This window comes from Ascaphus truei, chromosome 3 (genome assembly GCF_040206685.1).
Source record: "Ascaphus truei isolate aAscTru1 chromosome 3, aAscTru1.hap1, whole genome shotgun sequence".
Classification (NCBI taxonomy): Eukaryota; Metazoa; Chordata; class Amphibia; order Anura; family Ascaphidae; genus Ascaphus; species Ascaphus truei.
This window is the reverse complement of record NC_134485.1, coordinates 346,600,454-346,620,799: the sequence shown is the minus strand read 5'-3', so window position 1 is coordinate 346,620,799 and position 20,346 is coordinate 346,600,454. Positions and strand designations below refer to the sequence as shown.

Sequence of the window (20,346 nt, the reverse complement as noted above, 5' to 3'; positions counted from 1 at the left end):
AATTAAATAACCTGCACTATTGTCCTTGAAGGGCTGGCTTAGCTCCTGCCGTACAGGGGGAAAGACTGCAATCAATTCACTGTAGTACACATCACTTGCAAAAAACAGGATCATAAATGCTGTGACCATCTTCTTTATACAGTATGCGACTATAGCTCTTATACATTGTGAGGGTATGTGTGCGAGAATTGTGTCAAAACTTGTTTGGTTTATTTGCAGAAAACCATTAAACTTTGAGAACAGATGGAAAGAACAAAATAAACCAATGCAGTCAAAGCATCTGAATGCATTTTGTTTTGGCAGTGAAAGTGTGTGTGTATATGTGTGTGTGTGTATATATATATATATATATATATATATATATATATATATATATATACACATACATATATATATATATATATATATATATATATATATATATATATATATATATATATATATATATATACACATACATATATATATATATATATATATATACACATACATATATATATATACATGTATATATATGTTTTTATATATATATATATATATATATATATGTGTATTTATATTGTAAGTATGATCACTTCAGTTAAAACAATTGAGCTACTGTATATGTAATTATGAGATATACGCTGGTTGGCCATTGCATAGACAATTCATCTTCATAAGTCCCCAGTGACAGCAGATAAATCACCACTGGAGGAGTCATAAGTGATTTAACAGAGATCAGTTGAGAACAAGTATATTCTATTTCTACAATAGGACATTTCTTTGTTTTTATGTAGTTACAGTTGTCTTTGTCAGCTGGCCATGAGCACAGAATGTTCTTCTACATGTATTGGTGGAAACTCCTAACCCTCAGCTAAGTAGAGCAACAAGGGGTTTGATGACCCGAACTTACAGTACAATTTATATACATTTTTAGGACATATTTACTGTATGTGTAAATAAAAAAAGTAGCTCAATGTTTTCTGCAGATTCAATTAATCGTTCCTAATACTGCATAAATTAACAGTTTCTATTTATTCCCCATCATGTACTGGAGAAACATGAACTGTATACAAAGGGCAGTATGTTCTGTATACATTAATGGTATACAAGAGCAGTTGTATCAGAAACAGGAAAACCATCATCTGTATACATGTGTTAGGCTCCTTAATGGGCTGCTGAGAGTCTCTCGTCTCTTTTTCTCTATGCCACAAATCTCTGTGTAAATTTAAAAAAAAAAAAAAAAAAAAAAAAAAAGCTTTGTGCTGAGATCTTATAAACACCTCTAAATGCATAATAACTGAAAGGAAATCACTTTTATAGAAGGAGTTCCTTCCAGGGCTAAAACCATTTGAAAAAATGCCTGCAGAACACATACTCCAAACCATAACGAGTTTAGTGACCTCTTGCCTTCTGGACATCTTTTGGGTAGACTCCCCACCATATCTTTAAATCAAAAGAGCAGGAGAATGACATGTCCACATTAAGCTGGAGATAGGTATAACGTCCAAGTGCGATTCTGTAAGCAACAGAACCCTAAATAAACTGATCTAAGTGCTCATATTTCTTTTCACTAAGATTCTCTTGGTGACGCATTAACCACAAACATTCTTCCATCATCTCTCTCCGTCTAAACATAAACCTCCACTGATAATTTGCAGCAAAAGTTTAAACAGCCAGCCTCAGGACCTATTTCTAAGCCTTTCTGACTTCAAATTGCACTGAAACCCACTCTATAAGAATAAGGGTTAATCTTATTGTTCGCATTTATATTAATATTAGCTTGAGTAGGATATGCATCCTTTGTGAATCAGAATTTAAGTGGTTGAGGAAGCAAAGGACAAGATGAAGAGAGATACACAACAAACATATACAATATGTAAGGAAGAGATTGGATATAATCAGAATTATTAATCACATACTATAGGAAGTAAATTCTTAAATTACCCAATGGCTACAATTGTATCCAATATGTCAATTGATACTGAAAGGTTACCCAAGGTACTTTTCAAAGATAGCCCAATTGGTACACAAGTGTTACCTACTTATTTGGGTTACAACCAAACAATACCCCCCAAAATACTCAAAATCTGCCTACTGAGTGTCTAAAGAGTATTCAAATATGACTCAACTGCTGTTTAAATAGTAACCAAACACTATCTGCTGAATATTCAGACGGTTCCTGAAGGTTATTAATGTGATAAGCAAACATAACTAGGGACATATGCAAATCATGTCCAATGGATCTTGACATTGAAATATTGGTACTCAGGGGACAGACAGAGAATGTTCAACAGGTCTTAAAAGGAGGAACAGTCAAGTGATGCTAAGGTCACCCAAAAGGATAGAAGTGATATTCAAAGCTTACTCAGAGGCCACTCATAACATACTGAACAGTTATTCAGAGGTTGGTGAGAGTCAGCACTGTCACTCTAATGTGGAGGGGTCATGAGTGCTGTAATAGAAATGGTGGTCCATGTGTTCCTCCAGCGTCTCTTTCTGGCACTCTGGAGGGAAGGGCTCTTTGCACACTGGGCATTCCTTCCAGGGACCTCCACCGGCCTGCCTTTCACCTTTGTACGTCACCTGGGTGCTGAAGGTGTTACTACTGCAAAGAAACAGGGAAATAACCTTATTCAGACAACTCACTTAAAATCGGTAAACAAGGCAAACATAACCCATTCGTTCGCGTCAGGGTAGTAGAAAGTACGCTTCGGGGTGACTGCAGTGGCAACAACGACGACGTCGTCAACCACATAGGACTGAAATCAGTGAGATTTGGGGATTCTGGACCAAAAATGGCATTTTAAATCCCTTGCAATGCATTGCAAGTCCCTCTGGCAGCAAAGCGGTAATGGTAAATAAAGCACTGTTTCTTTGCAGTGAGCCTGCAATAAAGTCTATGGGTTGTATGTATCAAGGCAAAAGTGGTGCAATTTCAAAGCAAACAAAAATGCAACATATGCAAAGACAAAAATTGTATTGAAACCAATAGGATTTATTCATTTTAAAAATAGTCGTTTTTATGTCCCAGAATGATGCCACGTTTGCCGAGATACATGGACCCCTGTGAGAGCACTGATGCTAAATATCAGCGACACTTCCCAAAAATAAAAAGCACCTTTGTTACCTTCAATAAGGCAACAAAGGTGCTGGGTTACTATAGGGTTAAACATTGCACAGAAAAGCACGGCAATGGAAGGGTTAATATAATGGCGAATGTGGCTCTCTCCTGCTTTCTCTCTTTCTGCTTACTGTGTGTCTCTCTGTTCCTTCAAGGTGCCTTGTTTCTCTCTCACCCTTTTCTCTTTCACCTGCTCCTCCCCCCCCCTTTCCCTTTAACTGCTCTTCAAAAGACTTCCATTTTGATTTTATCCATTACACTTGCAGATTGTGCTGCCTCCTCCTCCTCCTCCTCCCTCCCTGGACCCCCATTCTTTCTCTCTCTCAGTCTCTCTCCCTGTCTCTGACTACAGGAGAAAAGAATCTAATGATGCTGAAAATTGATTCTGAAGCGTCCTGACAATGCCGTACATCTTTCCCCCTCCTCGCCTGCCATCTTTATGGCCTCCGGCTGTAAAAGTCCCTTTTACTCCCACTGGAGAGAGGCGGATTTATATCACTGCGCAGGCTGCAACCCTTCTCCGCTGTGCCTTTTCTGTAGCAGGGAGGGGGCTGCATATTGGAGGGAAACTGATTTTCCTAAAGTCATCCCATACACTGCCTTAGAAAGTTATGTGAAGCATGGTTACAGCTATCTCATTCTCTGTCTCCCCTCACATAATGCTGCGTCTACTCTCTCCCCTCACATAATGCTGCGTCTCCTCTCTCCCCTCACATAATGCTCCGTCTCCTCTCTCCCCCCTCACATAATGCTGCGTCTCCTCTCTCCCCTCACATAATGCTGCGTCTCCTCTCTCCCCTCACATAATGCTGCGTCTCCTCTCTCCCCTCACATAATGCTGCGTCTCCTCTCTCCCCTCACATAATGCTGTCTCCTCTCTCCCCCCTCACATAATGCTGCGTCTCCTCTCTCCCCTCACATAATGCTGTCTCCTCTCTCCCCCCTCACATAATGCTGCGTCTCCTCTCTCCCTCACATAAGGCTGCATCTCCTCTCCTCCTCACATAATGCTGCGTCTCCTCTCCCCCTCACACAATGCTGTGTCTCCTCTCTCCCCCCTCACATAATGCTTTCTCCTCTCTCCCCTCACATAATGCTGCGTCTCCTCTCTCCCCCCTCACATAATGCTTTCTCCTCTCTCCCCTCACATAATGCTTCGTCTCCTCTCTCCCTCACATAATGCTGCGTCTCCTCTCTCCCCTCACATAATGCTGCCTCCTCTCTCCCCTCACATAATGCTCCGTCTCCTCTCTCCCCTCACATAATGCTGCGTCTCCTCTCTCCCCTCACATAATGCTGCCTCCTCTCTCCCCTCACATAATGCTGCGTGTCCTCTCTCCCCTCACATAATGCTGTCTCCTCTCTCCCCTCACATAATGCTGTCTCCTCTCTCCCCTCACATAATGCTGCGTCTCCTCTCTCCCCTCACATAATGCTGCGTCTCCTCTCTCCCCTCACATAATGCTATCTCCTCTCTCCCTCACATAATTCTATCTCCTCTCTCCCTCACATAATGCTGCGTCTCCTCTCTCCCCTCACATAATGCTGCCTCCTCTCTCCCCTCACATAATGCTGCGTGTCCTCTCTCCCCTCACATAATGCTGTCTCCTCTCTCCCCTCACATAATGCTGTCTCCTCTCTCCCCTCACATAATGCTGCGTCTCCTCTCTCCCCTCACATAATGCTGCGTCTCCTCTCTCCCCTCACATAATGCTATCTCCTCTCTCCCTCACATAATTCTATCTCCTCTCTCCCTCACATAATGCTGCGTCTCCTCTCTCCCTCACATAAGGCTGCATCTCCTCTCCTCCTCACATAATGCTGCGTCTCCTCTCCCCCTCACATAATGCTGTGTCTCCTCTCTCCCCCCTCACATAATGCTTTCTCCTCTCTCCCCTCACATAATGCTGCGTCTCCTCTCTCCCCCCTCACATAATGCTTTCTCCTCTCTCCCCTCACATAATGCTGCGTCTCCTCTCTCCCCTCACATAATGCTGTGTCTCCTCTCTCCCCTCACATAATGCTGCATCTCCTCTCTCCCCTCACATAATGCTGCATCTCCTCTCTCCGCTCACATAATGCTGCGTCTTCTCTCCCCTCACATAATGCTGCGTCTCCTCTCTCCCCTAACATAATGCTGCGTCTCCTCTCTCCCCTCACATAATGATGCGTCTCCTCTCTCCCACCTCAAATAATGCTGTGTCTCCTCTCTCCCCTCACATAATGATGTCTCCTCTCTCCCCTCACATAATGATGTCTCCTCTCTCCCCTCACATAACGCTCTGTCTCCTCTCTCCCCTCAAATAATGCTATCTCCTCTCTCCCCTCACATAATGCTGCGTCTCCTCTCTCCCTCACAATGCTGCGTCTCCTCTCTCTCCCCTCACATAATGCTGCGTCTCCTCTCTCCCCTCACATAATGCTGCGTCTCCTTTCTCCCCTCACATAATGCTGCGTCTCCTCTCCCCTCACATAATGCTGCGTCTCCTCTCTCCCCTCACATAATGCTGCGTCTCCTTTCTCCCCTCACATAATGCTGCGTCTCCTCTCTCCCATCACATAATGCTGCGTCTTCTCTCCCCTCACATAATGCTGTCTCCTCTCTCCCCTCACACAATGCTGCGTCTCCTCTCTCCCCTCACATAATGCTGCGTTTCCTTTCTCCCCTCACATAATGCTGCGTCTCCTCTCTCCCCTCACATAATGCTGCGTTTCCTTTCTCCCCTCACATAATGCTGCGTTTCCTTTCTCCCCTCACATAATGATGTCTCCTCTCTCCCCCCTCACATAATGCTATCTCCTCTCTCCCCTCACATAATGCTGCGTCTCCTCTCTCCCCTCACATAATGCTGCGTCTCCTCTCTTCCCTCACATAATGCTGTCTCCTCTCTCCCCCCTCACATAATGCTATCTCCTCTCTCCCCCCTCACATAATGCTGCGTCTCCTCTCTCCCTCACATAATGCTGCATCTCCTCTCCCCCTCACATAATGCTGCGTCTCCTCTCTCCCCCTCAAATAATGCTGCGTCTCCTCTCTCCCCTCACATAATGCTGCGTCTCCTCTCTCCCCTCACATAATGCTGCGTCTCCTCTCCCCTCACAAAATGCTGCGTCTCCTCTCTCCCCTCACATAATGCTGCGTCTCCTCTCTCCCCATCACATAATGCTGCGTCTTCTCTCCCCTCACATAATGCTGTCTCCTCTCTCCCCTCACATAATGCTGCGTCTCCTCTCTCCCCTCACATAATGCTGCGTCTCCTCTCTCCCCTCACATAATGCTGCGTCTCCTCTCTCCCTCACATAATGCTGCGTCTCCTCTCTCCCCTCACATAATGCTGCGTCTCCTCTCTCCCTCACATAATGCTGCGTCTCCTCTCTCCCTCACATAATGCTGCGTCTTCTCTCCCCTCACATAATGCTGTCTCCTCTCTCCCATCACATAATTCTGCGTCTCCTCTCTCCCCTCACATAATGCTGCGTCTCCTCTCTCCCCTCACATAATGCTGCGTTTCCTTTCTCCCCTCACATAATGCTGCGTCTCCTCTCTCCCCTCACATAATGCTGCGTCTCCTCTCTCCCCTCACATAATGCTGCGTCTCCTCTCTCCCCTCACATAATGCTGCGTTTCCTTTCTCCCCTCACATAATGCTGCGTTTCCTTTCTCCCCTCACATAATGCTGCGTCTCCTCTCTCCCCTCACATAATGCTCCGTCTCCTCTCTCCCCTCACATAATGCTGCGTCTCCTCTCTCCCTCACATAATGCTCCGTCTCCTCTCTCCCCTCACATAATGCTGCGTCTCCTCTCTCCCCTCACATAATGCTGCATCTCCTCTCTCCCCTCACATAATGCTGCGTCTCCTCTCTCCCCTCACATAATGCTATCTCCTCTCTCCCTCACATAATGCTGTCTCCTCTCTCCTCTCACATAATGCTGCGTCTCCTCTCTCCCTCACATAATGCTGCGTCTGCTCTCTCCCCTCACATAATGCTGCGTCTCCTCTCTCCCCTCACATAATGCTATCTCCTCTCTCTCCCTCACATAATGCTGTCTCCTCTCTCCTCTCACATAATGCTGCGTCTCCTCTCTCCCCTCACATAATGCTGCGTCTCCTCTCTCCCCTCACATAATGCTGCGTCTCCTCTCTCCTCTCACATAATGCTGCGTCTCCTCTCTCCCCTCACATAATGCTGTCTCCTCTCTCCCTCACATAATGCTGCGTCTCCTCTCTCCCCTCACATAATGCTGTCTCCTCTCTCCCTCACATAATGCTGCGTCTCCTCTCTCCCCTCACATAATGCTGTCTCCTCTCTCCCTCACATAATGCTGCGTCTCCTCTCTCCCCTCACATAATGCTATCTCCTCTCTCCCCTCACATAATGCTGTCTCCTCTCTCCCTCACATAATGCTCCGTCTCCTCTCTCCCCTCATATAATGCGGCGTCTCCTCTCTCCCTTCACATAATGCTCCGTCTCCTCTCTCCCCTCACATAATGCTGCGTCTCCTCTCTCCTCTCACATAATGCTGCGTCTCCTCTCTCCCCTCACATAATGCTGCGTCTCCTCTCTCCCCTCACATAATGCTGCGTCTCCTCTCTCCCCTCACATAATGCTGCGTCTCCTCTCTCCTCTCACATAATGCTGCGTCTCCTCTCTCCCCTCACATAATGCTGCGTCTCCTCTCTCCCTTCACATAATGCTGCGTCTCCTCTCTCCTCTCACATAATGCTGTCTCCTCTCTCCCCTCACATAATGCTATCTCCTCTCTCCCTCACATAATGCTGTGTCTCCTCTCTCCCCTCACATAATGCTGCGTCTCCTCTCTCCCCTCACATAATGCTGCGTCTCCTCTCTCCCCCTCACATAATGCTGCGTCTCCTCTCTCCCCCCTCACATAATGCTCCGTCTCCTCTCTCCCTCACATAATGCTGCGTCTCCTCTCTCCCCTCACATAATGCTGCGTCTCCTCTCTCCCCTCACATAATGCTGCGTCTCCTCTCTCCTCTCACATAATGCTGCGTCTCCTCTCTCCCCTCACATAATGCTGCGTCTCCTCTCTCCCCTCACATAATGCTGCGTCTCCTCTCTCCCCTCACATAATGCTGCGTCTCCTCTCTCCCCTCACATAATGCTGCGTCTCCTCTCTCCCCTCACATAATGCTGCGTCTCCTCTCTCCCCTCACATAATGCTGCGTCTCTTCTCTCCCCTCACATAATGCTGCGTCTCCTCTCTCCCCCACATAATGCTGCGTCTCCTCTCTCCCCTCACATAATGCTGCGTCTCCTCTCTCCCCTCACATAATGCTGCGCCTCTTCTCTCCTCTCACATAATGCTGCGTCTCCTCTCTCCCCTCACATAATGCAATCTCCTCTCTCCCCCTCACATAATGCTGCGTCTCCTCTCTCCCCTCACATAATGCTGCGTCTCCTCTCTCCCCTCACATAATGCTGCGTCTCCTCTCTCCGCTCACATAATGCTCCGTCTCCTCTCTCCCCTCACATAATGCTGCGTCTCCTCTCTCCCCTCACATAATGCTGCGTCTCCTCTCTCCCCTCACATAATGCTGCGTCTCCTCTCCCCTCACATAATGCTGTCTCCTCTCTCCCCTCACATAATGCTGCGTCTCCCCTCTCCCCTCACATAATGCTCCGTCTCCTCTCTCCCCTCACATAACGCTGCGTCTCCTCTCTCCCCTCACATAATGCTGCGACTCCTCTCTCCCCTCACATAATGCTGCGTCTCCTCTTTCCCCTTACATAATGCTGCGTCTCTTCTCTCCTCACATAATGCTGCGTCTCCTCTCTCCCCTCACATAATGCTGCGTCTCCTCTCTCCCCTCATAATGCTGCGTCTCCTCTCCCCCTCACATAATGCTGCGTCTCCTCTCTCCCTCACATAATGCTTTCTCCTCTCTCCCCTCATAATGCTGCGTCTCCTCTCCCCCTCACATAATGCTGCGTCTCCTCTCTCCCTCACATAATGCTTTCTCCTCTCTCCCCTCACATAATGCTCCGTCTCCTCTCTCCCCTCACATAATGCTGCGTCTCCTCTCTCCCCTCACATAATGCTGCGTCTCCTCTCTCCCCTCACATAATGCTGCGTCTCCTCTCTCCCCTCACATAATGCTGCGTCTCCTCTCTCCTCTCACATAATGCTGCGTCTCCTCTCTCCCCTCACATAATGCTGCGTCTCCTCTCTCCCCTCACATAATGCTGCGTCTCCTCTCTCCCCTCACATAATGCTGTCTCCTCTCTCCCTCACATAATGCTCCGTCTCCTCTCTCCCCTCATATAATGCGGCGTCTCCTCTCTCCCTTCACATAATGCTCCGTCTCCTCTCTCCCCTCACATAATGCTGCGTCTCCTCTCTCCTCTCACATAATGCTGCGTCTCCTCTCTCCCCTCACATAATGCTGCGTCTCCTCTCTCCCCTCACATAATGCTGCGTCTCCTCTCTCCCCTCACATAATGCTGCGTCTCCTCTCTCCTCTCACATAATGCTGCGTCTCCTCTCTCCCCTCACATAATGCTGCGTCTCCTCTCTCCCTTCACATAATGCTGCGTCTCCTCTCTCCTCTCACATAATGCTGTCTCCTCTCTCCCCTCACATAATGCTATCTCCTCTCTCCCTCACATAATGCTGTGTCTCCTCTCTCCCCTCACATAATGCTGCGTCTCCTCTCTCCCCTCACATAATGCTGCGTCTCCTCTCTCCCCCTCACATAATGCTGCGTCTCCTCTCTCCCCCCTCACATAATGCTCCGTCTCCTCTCTCCCTCACATAATGCTGCGTCTCCTCTCTCCCCTCACATAATGCTGCGTCTCCTCTCTCCCCTCACATAATGCTGCGTCTCCTCTCTCCTCTCACATAATGCTGCGTCTCCTCTCTCCCCTCACATAATGCTGCGTCTCCTCTCTCCCCTCACATAATGCTGCGTCTCCTCTCTCCCCTCACATAATGCTGCGTCTCCTCTCTCCCCTCACATAATGCTGCGTCTCCTCTCTCCCCTCACATAATGCTGCGTCTCCTCTCTCCCCTCACATAATGCTGCGTCTCTTCTCTCCCCTCACATAATGCTGCGTCTCCTCTCTCCCCCACATAATGCTGCGTCTCCTCTCTCCCCTCACATAATGCTGCGTCTCCTCTCTCCCCTCACATAATGCTGCGCCTCTTCTCTCCTCTCACATAATGCTGCGTCTCCTCTCTCCTCACATAATGCAATCTCCTCTCTCCCCCTCACATAATGCTGCGTCTCCTCTCTCCCCTCACATAATGCTGCGTCTCCTCTCTCCCCTCACATAATGCTGCGTCTCCTCTCTCCGCTCACATAATGCTCCGTCTCCTCTCTCCCCTCACATAATGCTGCGTCTCCTCTCTCCCCTCACATAATGCTGCGTCTCCTCTCTCCCCTCACATAATGCTGCGTCTCCTCTCCCCTCACATAATGCTGTCTCCTCTCTCCCCTCACATAATGCTGCGTCTCCCCTCTCCCCTCACATAATGCTCCGTCTCCTCTCTCCCCTCACATAACGCTGCGTCTCCTCTCTCCCCTCACATAATGCTGCGACTCCTCTCTCCCCTCACATAATGCTGCGTCTCCTCTTTCCCCTTACATAATGCTGCGTCTCTTCTCTCCTCACATAATGCTGCGTCTCCTCTCTCCCCTCACATAATGCTGCGTCTCCTCTCTCCCCTCATAATGCTGCGTCTCCTCTCCCCCTCACATAATGCTGCGTCTCCTCTCTCCCTCACATAATGCTTTCTCCTCTCTCCCCTCATAATGCTGCGTCTCCTCTCCCCCTCACATAATGCTGCGTCTCCTCTCTCCCTCACATAATGCTTTCTCCTCTCTCCCCTCACATAATGCTCCGTCTCCTCTCTCCCCTCACATAATGCTGCGTCTCCTCTCTCCCCTCACATAATGCTGCGTCTCCTCTCTCCCCTCACATAATGCTGCGTCTCCTCTCTCCCCTCACATAATGCTGCGTCTCCTCTCTCCTCTCACATAATGCTGCGTCTCCTCTCTCCCCTCACATAATGCTGCGTCTCCTCTCTCCCCTCACATAATGCTGCGTCTCCTCTCTCCCCTCACATAATGCTGTCTCCTCTCTCCCCTCACATAATGCTGTCTCCTCTCTCCCCTCACATAATGCTGTCTCCTCTCTCCCCTCACATAATGCTGCGTCACCTCTCTCCTCTCACATAATGCTGCGTCTCCCCTCTCCCCTCACATAATGCTCCGTCTCCTCTCTCCCCTCACATAATGCTGCGTCTCCTCTCTCCCCTCACATAATGCTGCGACTCCTCTCTCCCCTCACATAATGCTGCGTCTCCTCTTTCCCCTTACATAATGCTGCGTCTCTTCTCTCCTCACATAATGCTGCGTCTCCTCTCTCCCCTCACATAATGCTGCGTCTCCTCTCTCCCCTCATAATGCTGCGTCTCCTCTCCCCCTCACATAATGCTGCGTCTCCTCTCTCCCTCACATAATGCTTTCTCCTCTCTCCCCTCATAATGCTGCGTCTCCTCTCCCCCTCACATAATGCTGCGTCTCCTCTCTCCCTCACATAATGCTTTCTCCTCTCTCCCCTCACATAATGCTCCGTCTCCTCTCTCCCCTCACATAATGCTGCGTCTCCTCTCTCCCCTCACATAATGCTGCGTCTCCTCTCACATAATGCTGCGTCTCCTCTCTCCCCTCACATAATGCTGCGTCTCCTCTCTCCTCTCACATAATGCTGCGTCTCCTCTCTCCCCTCACATAATGCTGCGTCTCCTCTCTCCCCTCACATAATGCTGCGTCTCCTCTCTCCCCTCACATAATGCTGTCTCCTCTCTCCCCTCACATAATGCTGTCTCCTCTCTCCCCTCACATAATGCTGTCTCCTCTCTCCCCTCACATAATGCTGCGTCACCTCTCTCCTCTCACATAATGCTGCGTCTCCTCTCTCCCTCACAATGCTTCGTTTCCTCTCTCCCCTCACATAATGCTGCGTCTCCTCTCTCCCCTCACATAATGCTGCGTCTCCTCTCTCCCCTCACATAATGCTGCGTCTCCTCTCTCCTCTCACATAATGCTGCGTCTCCTCTCTCCCCTCACATAATGCTGTGTCTCCTCTCTCCCCTCACATAATGCTGCGTCTCCTCTCTCCCCTCACATAATGCTGTCTCCTCTCTCCCCTCACATAATGCTGTCTCCTCTCTCCCCTCACATAATGCTGTCTCCTCTCTCCCCTCACATAATGCTGCGTCACCTCTCTCCTCTCACATAATGCTGCGTCTCCTCTCTCCCTCACAATGCTGCGTCTCCTCTCTCCCCTCACATAATGCTGCGTCTCCTCTCCCCCCTCACATAATGCTGCGTCTCCTCTCTCCCTCACAATGCTGCGTCTCCTCTCTCCCCTCACATAATACTGTCTCCTCTCTCCCTCACATAATGCTGCGTCTCCTCTCTCCCCTCACATAATGCTGTCTCCTCTCTCCCCTCACATAATGCTGCGTCTCCTCTCTCCCCTCACATAATGTTGCGTCTCCTTTCTCCCCTCACATAATGCTGTCTCCTCTCTCCCCTCACATAATGCTCCGTCTCCTCTCTCCCCTCACATAATGCTGCGTCTCCTCTCTCCCCTCACATAATGCTGCGTCTCCTCTCTCCCCTCACATAATGCTGCGTCTCCTTTCTCCTCTCACATAATGCTGCGTCTCCTCTCTCCCCTCACATAATGCTGTCTCCTCTCTCCCCTCACATAATGCTCCGTCTCCTCTCTCCCCTCACATAATGCTGCGTCTCCTCTCTCCCCTCACATAATGCTGCGTCTCCTCTCTCCTCTCACATAATGCTGCGTCTCCTCTCTCCCCTCACATAATGCTGCGTCTCCTCTCTCCCCCTCACATAATGCTGCGTCTCCTCTCTCCCCTCACATAATGCTGCGTCTCCTCTCTCCCCTCACATAATGCTGTCTCCTCTCTCCCCTCACATAATGCTGCGTCTCCTCTCTCCCCTCACATAATGCTGTCTCCTCTCTCCCCTCACATAATGCTGCGTCTCCTCTCTCCCCTCACATAATGCTGCTGTTAAATATGCCACGCTCAATAGCACTCCATTTTGACACATATACATATATATATTTTCTGGGGGCTCAGGGGTTCCAAAAAAGAGCTTGCTGGGGTTCTGTGTTTTGTCTCCTCTCTCCCCTCACATAATGCTGCGTCTCCTCTCTCCCCTCACATAATGCTGTCTCCTCTCTCCCCTCACATAATGCTGTGTCTCCTCTCTCCCCTCACATAATGCTGCGTCTCCTCTCTCCCCTCACATAATACTGTCTCCTCTCTCCCCTCACATAATGCTGTCTCCTCTCTCCCCTCACATAATGCTGCGTCACCTCTCTCCTCTCACATAATGCTGCGTCTCCTCTCTCCCTCACAATGCTGCGTCTCCTCTCTCCCCTCACATAATACTGTCTCCTCTCTCCCCTCACATAATGCTGTCTCCTCTCTCCCCTCACATAATGCTGCGTCACCTCTCTCCCCTCACATAATGCTGCGTCTCCTCTCTTCCCTCACATAATGCTGCGTCTCCTCTCTCCCCTCACATAATGTTGCGTCTCCTCTCTCCCCTCACATAATGCTGTCTCCTCTCTCCCCTCACATAATGCTCCGTCTCCTCTCTCCCCTCACATAATGCTGCGTCTCCTCTCTCCCCTCACATAATGCTGTCTCCTCTCTCCCTCACATAATGCTGTCTCCTCTCTCCCCTCACATAATGCTGCGTCTCCTCTCTCCCTCACATAATGCTGTCTCCTCTCTCCCCTCACATAATGCTGTCTCCTCTCTCCCTCACATAATGCTGTCTCCTCTCTCCCCTCACATAATGCTGCGTCTCCTCTCTCCTCTCACATAATGCTGTCTCCTCTCTCCCCTCACATAATGCTGCGTCTCCTCTCTCCCTCACATAATGCTCCGTCTCCTCTCTCCCTCACATAATGCTGCGTCTCCTCTCTCCCCTCACATAATGCTATCTCCTCTCTCCCCTCACATAATGCTGCATCTCCTCTCTCCCCTCACATAATGCTGCGTCTCCTCTCTCCCCTCACATAATGCTATCTCCTCTCTCCCCTCACATAATGCTGCGTCTCCTCTCTCCCTCACAATGCTGCGTCTCCTCTCTCCCCTCACATAATGCTGCGTCTCCTCTCTCCCCTCACATAATGCTGCGTCTCCTCTCTCCCCTCACATAATGCTGCGTCTCCTCTCTCCTCTCACATAATGCTGCGTCTCCTCTCTCCCCTCACATAATGCTGCGTCTCCTCTCTCCCTTCACATAATGCTGCGTCTCCTCTCTCCTCTCACATAATGCTGTCTCCTCTCTCCCCTCACATAATGCTATCTCCTCTCTCCCTCACATAATGCTGTGTCTCCTCTCTCCCCTCACATAATGCTGCGTCTCCTCTCTCCCCTCACATAATGCTGCGTCTCCTCTCTCCCCCTCACATAATGCTGCGTCTCCTCTCTCCCCCCTCACATAATGCTCCGTCTCCTCTCTCCCTCACATAATGCTGCGTCTCCTCTCTCCCCTCACATAATGCTGCGTCTCCTCTCTCCCCTCACATAATGCTGCGTCTCCTCTCTCCTCTCACATAATGCTGCGTCTCCTCTCTCCCCTCACATAATGCTGCGTCTCCTCTCTCCCCTCACATAATGCTGCGTCTCCTCTCTCCCCTCACATAATGCTGCGTCTCCTCTCTCCCCTCACATAATGCTGCATCTCCTCTCTCCCCTCACATAATGCTATCTCCTCTCTCCCCTCACATAATGCTGCATCTCCTCTCTCCCCTCACATAATGCTGCGTCTCCTCTCTCCCCTCACATAATGCTATCTCCTCTCTCCCCTCACATAATGCTGCGTCTCCTCTCTCCCTCACAATGCTGCGTCTCCTCTCTCCCCTCACATAATGCTGCGTCTCCTCTCTCCCCTCACATAATGCTGCGTCTCCTCTCTCCCCTCACATAATGCTGCGTCTCCTCTCTCCTCTCACATAATGCTGCGTCTCCTCTCTCCCCTCACATAATGCTGCGTCTCCTCTCTCCCTTCACATAATGCTGCGTCTCCTCTCTCCTCTCACATAATGCTGTCTCCTCTCTCCCCTCACATAATGCTATCTCCTCTCTCCCTCACATAATGCTGTGTCTCCTCTCTCCCCTCACATAATGCTGCGTCTCCTCTCTCCCCTCACATAATGCTGCGTCTCCTCTCTCCCCCTCACATAATGCTGCGTCTCCTCTCTCCCCCCTCACATAATGCTCCGTCTCCTCTCTCCCTCACATAATGCTGCGTCTCCTCTCTCCCCTCACATAATGCTGCGTCTCCTCTCTCCCCTCACATAATGCTGCGTCTCCTCTCTCCTCTCACATAATGCTGCGTCTCCTCTCTCCCCTCACATAATGCTGCGTCTCCTCTCTCCCCTCACATAATGCTGCGTCTCCTCTCTCCCCTCACATAATGCTGCGTCTCCTCTCTCCCCTCACATAATGCTGCGTCTCCTCTCTCCCCTCACATAATGCTGCGTCTCCTCTCTCCCCTCACATAATGCTGCGTCTCTTCTCTCCCCTCACATAATGCTGCGTCTCCTCTCTCCCCCACATAATGCTGCGTCTCCTCTCTCCCCTCACATAATGCTGCGTCTCCTCTCTCCCCTCACATAATGCTGCGCCTCTTCTCTCCTCTCACATAATGCTGCGTCTCCTCTCTCCCCTCACATAATGCAATCTCCTCTCTCCCCCTCACATAATGCTGCGTCTCCTCTCTCCCCTCACATAATGCTGCGTCTCCTCTCTCCCCTCACATAATGCTGCGTCTCCTCTCTCCGCTCACATAATGCTCCGTCTCCTCTCTCCCCTCACATAATGCTGCGTCTCCTCTCTCCCCTCACATAATGCTGCGTCTCCTCTCTCCCCTCACATAATGCTGTCTCCTCTCTCCCCTCACATAATGCTGTCTCCTCTCTCCCCTCACATAATGCTGCGTCTCCCCTCTCCCCTCACATAATGCTCCGTCTCCTCTCTCCCCTCACATAACGCTGCGTCTCCTCTCTCCCCTCACATAATGCTGCGACTCCTCTCTCCCCTCACATAATGCTGCGTCTCCTCTTTCCCCTTACATAATGCTGCGTCTCTTCTCTCCTCACATAATGCTGCGTCTCCTCTCTCCCCTCACATAATGCTGCGTCTCCTCTCTCCCCTCATAATGCTGCGTCTCCTCTCCCCCTCACATAATGCTGCGTCTCCTCTCTCCCTCACATAATGCTTTCTCCTCTCTCCCCTCATAATGCTGCGTCTCCTCTCCCCCTCACATAATGCTGCGTCTCCTCTCTCCCTCACATAATGCTTTCTCCTCTCTCCCCTCACATAATGCTCCGTCTCCTCTCTCCCCTCACATAATGCTGCGTCTCCTCTCTCCCCTCACATAATGCTGCGTCTCCTCTCTCCCCTCACATAATGCTGCGTCTCCTCTCTCCCCTCACATAATGCTGCGTCTCCTCTCTCCTCTCACATAATGCTGCGTCTCCTCTCTCCCCTCACATAATGCTGCGTCTCCTCTCTCCCCTCACATAATGCTGCGTCTCCTCTCTCCCCTCACATAATGCTGTCTCCTCTCTCCCCTCACATAATGCTGTCTCCTCTCTCCCCTCACATAATGCTGTCTCCTCTCTCCCCTCACATAATGCTGCGTCACCTCTCTCCTCTCACATAATGCTGCGTCTCCCCTCTCCCCTCACATAATGCTCCGTCTCCTCTCTCCCCTCACATAATGCTGCGTCTCCTCTCTCCCCTCACATAATGCTGCGACTCCTCTCTCCCCTCACATAATGCTGCGTCTCCTCTTTCCCCTTACATAATGCTGCGTCTCTTCTCTCCTCACATAATGCTGCGTCTCCTCTCTCCCCTCACATAATGCTGCGTCTCCTCTCTCCCCTCATAATGCTGCGTCTCCTCTCCCCCTCACATAATGCTGCGTCTCCTCTCTCCCTCACATAATGCTTTCTCCTCTCTCCCCTCATAATGCTGCGTCTCCTCTCCCCCTCACATAATGCTGCGTCTCCTCTCTCCCTCACATAATGCTTTCTCCTCTCTCCCCTCACATAATGCTCCGTCTCCTCTCTCCCCTCACATAATGCTGCGTCTCCTCTCTCCCCTCACATAATGCTGCGTCTCCTCTCACATAATGCTGCGTCTCCTCTCTCCCCTCACATAATGCTGCGTCTCCTCTCTCCTCTCACATAATGCTGCGTCTCCTCTCTCCCCTCACATAATGCTGCGTCTCCTCTCTCCCCTCACATAATGCTGCGTCTCCTCTCTCCCCTCACATAATGCTGTCTCCTCTCTCCCCTCACATAATGCTGTCTCCTCTCTCCCCTCACATAATGCTGTCTCCTCTCTCCCCTCACATAATGCTGCGTCACCTCTCTCCTCTCACATAATGCTGCGTCTCCTCTCTCCCTCACAATGCTTCGTTTCCTCTCTCCCCTCACATAATGCTGCGTCTCCTCTCTCCCCTCACATAATGCTGCGTCTCCTCTCTCCCCTCACATAATGCTGCGTCTCCTCTCTCCTCTCACATAATGCTGCGTCTCCTCTCTCCCCTCACATAATGCTGTGTCTCCTCTCTCCCCTCACATAATGCTGCGTCTCCTCTCTCCCCTCACATAATGCTGTCTCCTCTCTCCCCTCACATAATGCTGTCTCCTCTCTCCCCTCACATAATGCTGTCTCCTCTCTCCCCTCACATAATGCTGCGTCACCTCTCTCCTCTCACATAATGCTGCGTCTCCTCTCTCCCTCACAATGCTGCGTCTCCTCTCTCCCCTCACATAATGCTGCGTCTCCTCTCCCCCCTCACATAATGCTGCGTCTCCTCTCTCCCTCACAATGCTGCGTCTCCTCTCTCCCCTCACATAATACTGTCTCCTCTCTCCCTCACATAATGCTGCGTCTCCTCTCTCCCCTCACATAATGCTGTCTCCTCTCTCCCCTCACATAATGCTGCGTCTCCTCTCTCCCCTCACATAATGTTGCGTCTCCTTTCTCCCCTCACATAATGCTGTCTCCTCTCTCCCCTCACATAATGCTCCGTCTCCTCTCTCCCCTCACATAATGCTGCGTCTCCTCTCTCCCCTCACATAATGCTGCGTCTCCTCTCTCCCCTCACATAATGCTGCGTCTCCTTTCTCCTCTCACATAATGCTGCGTCTCCTCTCTCCCCTCACATAATGCTGTCTCCTCTCTCCCCTCACATAATGCTCCGTCTCCTCTCTCCCCTCACATAATGCTGCGTCTCCTCTCTCCCCTCACATAATGCTGCGTCTCCTCTCTCCTCTCACATAATGCTGCGTCTCCTCTCTCCCCTCACATAATGCTGCGTCTCCTCTCTCCCCCTCACATAATGCTGCGTCTCCTCTCTCCCCTCACATAATGCTGCGTCTCCTCTCTCCCCTCACATAATGCTGTCTCCTCTCTCCCCTCACATAATGCTGCGTCTCCTCTCTCCCCTCACATAATGCTGTCTCCTCTCTCCCCTCACATAATGCTGCGTCTCCTCTCTCCCCTCACATAATGCTGCTGTTAAATATGCCACGCTCAATAGCACTCCATTTTGACACATATACATATATATATTTTCTGGGGGCTCAGGGGTTCCAAAAAAGAGCTTGCTGGGGTTCTGTGTTTTGTCTCCTCTCTCCCCTCACATAATGCTGCGTCTCCTCTCTCCCCTCACATAATGCTGTCTCCTCTCTCCCCTCACATAATGCTGTGTCTCCTCTCTCCCCTCACATAATGCTGCGTCTCCTCTCTCCCCTCACATAATACTGTCTCCTCTCTCCCCTCACATAATGCTGTCTCCTCTCTCCCCTCACATAATGCTGCGTCACCTCTCTCCTCTCACATAATGCTGCGTCTCCTCTCTCCCTCACAATGCTGCGTCTCCACTCTCCCCTCACATAATACTGTCTCCTCTCTCCCCTCACATAATGCTGTCTCCTCTCTCCCCTCACATAATGCTGCGTCACCTCTCTCCCCTCACATAATGCTGCGTCTCCTCTCTTCCCTCACATAATGCTGCGTCTCCTCTCTCCCCTCACATAATGTTGCGTCTCCTCTCTCCCCTCACATAATGCTGTCTCCTCTCTCCCCTCACATAATGCTCCGTCTCCTCTCTCCCCTCACATAATGCTGCGTCTCCTCTCTCCCCTCACATAATGCTGTCTCCTCTCTCCCTCACATAATGCTGTCTCCTCTCTCCCCTCACATAATGCTGCGTCTCCTCTCTCCCTCACATAATGCTGTCTCCTCTCTCCCCTCACATAATGCTGTCTCCTCTCTCCCTCACATAATGCTGTCTCCTCTCTCCCCTCACATAATGCTGCGTCTCCTCTCTCCTCTCACATAATGCTGTCTCCTCTCTCCCCTCACATAATGCTGCGTCTCCTCTCTCCCTCACATAATGCTCCGTCTCCTCTCTCCCTCACATAATGCTGCGTCTCCTCTCTCCCCTCACATAATGCTATCTCCTCTCTCCCCTCACATAATGCTGCATCTCCTCTCTCCCCTCACATAATGCTGCGTCTCCTCTCTCCCCTCACATAATGCTATCTCCTCTCTCCCCTCACATAATGCTGCGTCTCCTCTCTCCTCTCACATAATGCTGTCTCCTCTCTCCCCTCACATAAAGATGTCTCCTCTCTCCCCTCACATAACGCTCCGTCTCCTCTCTCCCCTCACATAATGCTGCGTCTCCTCTCTCCCCTCACATAATGCTGCATCTCCTCTCTCCCCTCACATAATGCTGCGTCTCCTCTCTCCCCTCACATAATGCTATCTCCTCTCTCCCCTCACATAATGCTGCGTCTCCTCTCTCCCCTCACATAATGCTGCGTCTCCTCTCTCCTCTCACATAATGCTGCGTCTCCTCTCTCCCCTCACATAATGCTGCGTCTCCTCTCTCCCCTCACATAATGCTGCGTCTCCTCTCCCCCTCACATAATGCTCCGTCTCCTCTCTCCCCTCACATAATGCTGTCTCCTCTCTCCCCTCACATAATGCTGCATCTCCTCTCTCCCCTCACATAATGCTGCGTCTCCTCTCTCCCCTCACATAATGCTATCTCCTCTCTCCCCTCACATAATGCTGCGTCTCCTCTCTCCCTCACATAATGCTGCGTCTCCTCTCTCCCCCTCAAATAATGCTATC

The 20,346-nt window shown here is 50.4% G+C and overlaps 1 protein-coding gene across 2 annotated transcripts in view; it reads right to left on the bottom strand.

The window, feature by feature from the left end:
* Window positions 1–1,204: 1,204 nt before the first annotated feature.
* The window catches only part of CALCOCO1 (calcium binding and coiled-coil domain 1), a 60,864-nt gene continuing 41,722 nt past the window's right edge, over window positions 1,205–20,346 (bottom strand). For both annotated transcript variants that reach the window (XM_075591801.1, XM_075591800.1), the window contains exon 14: window positions 1,205–2,587. In XM_075591801.1, coding sequence (XP_075447916.1) covers window positions 2,407–2,587 — 181 coding nt within the window. In that variant the 3' untranslated portion in view covers window positions 1,205–2,406. The remainder of the gene's footprint in view (window positions 2,588–20,346) is intronic.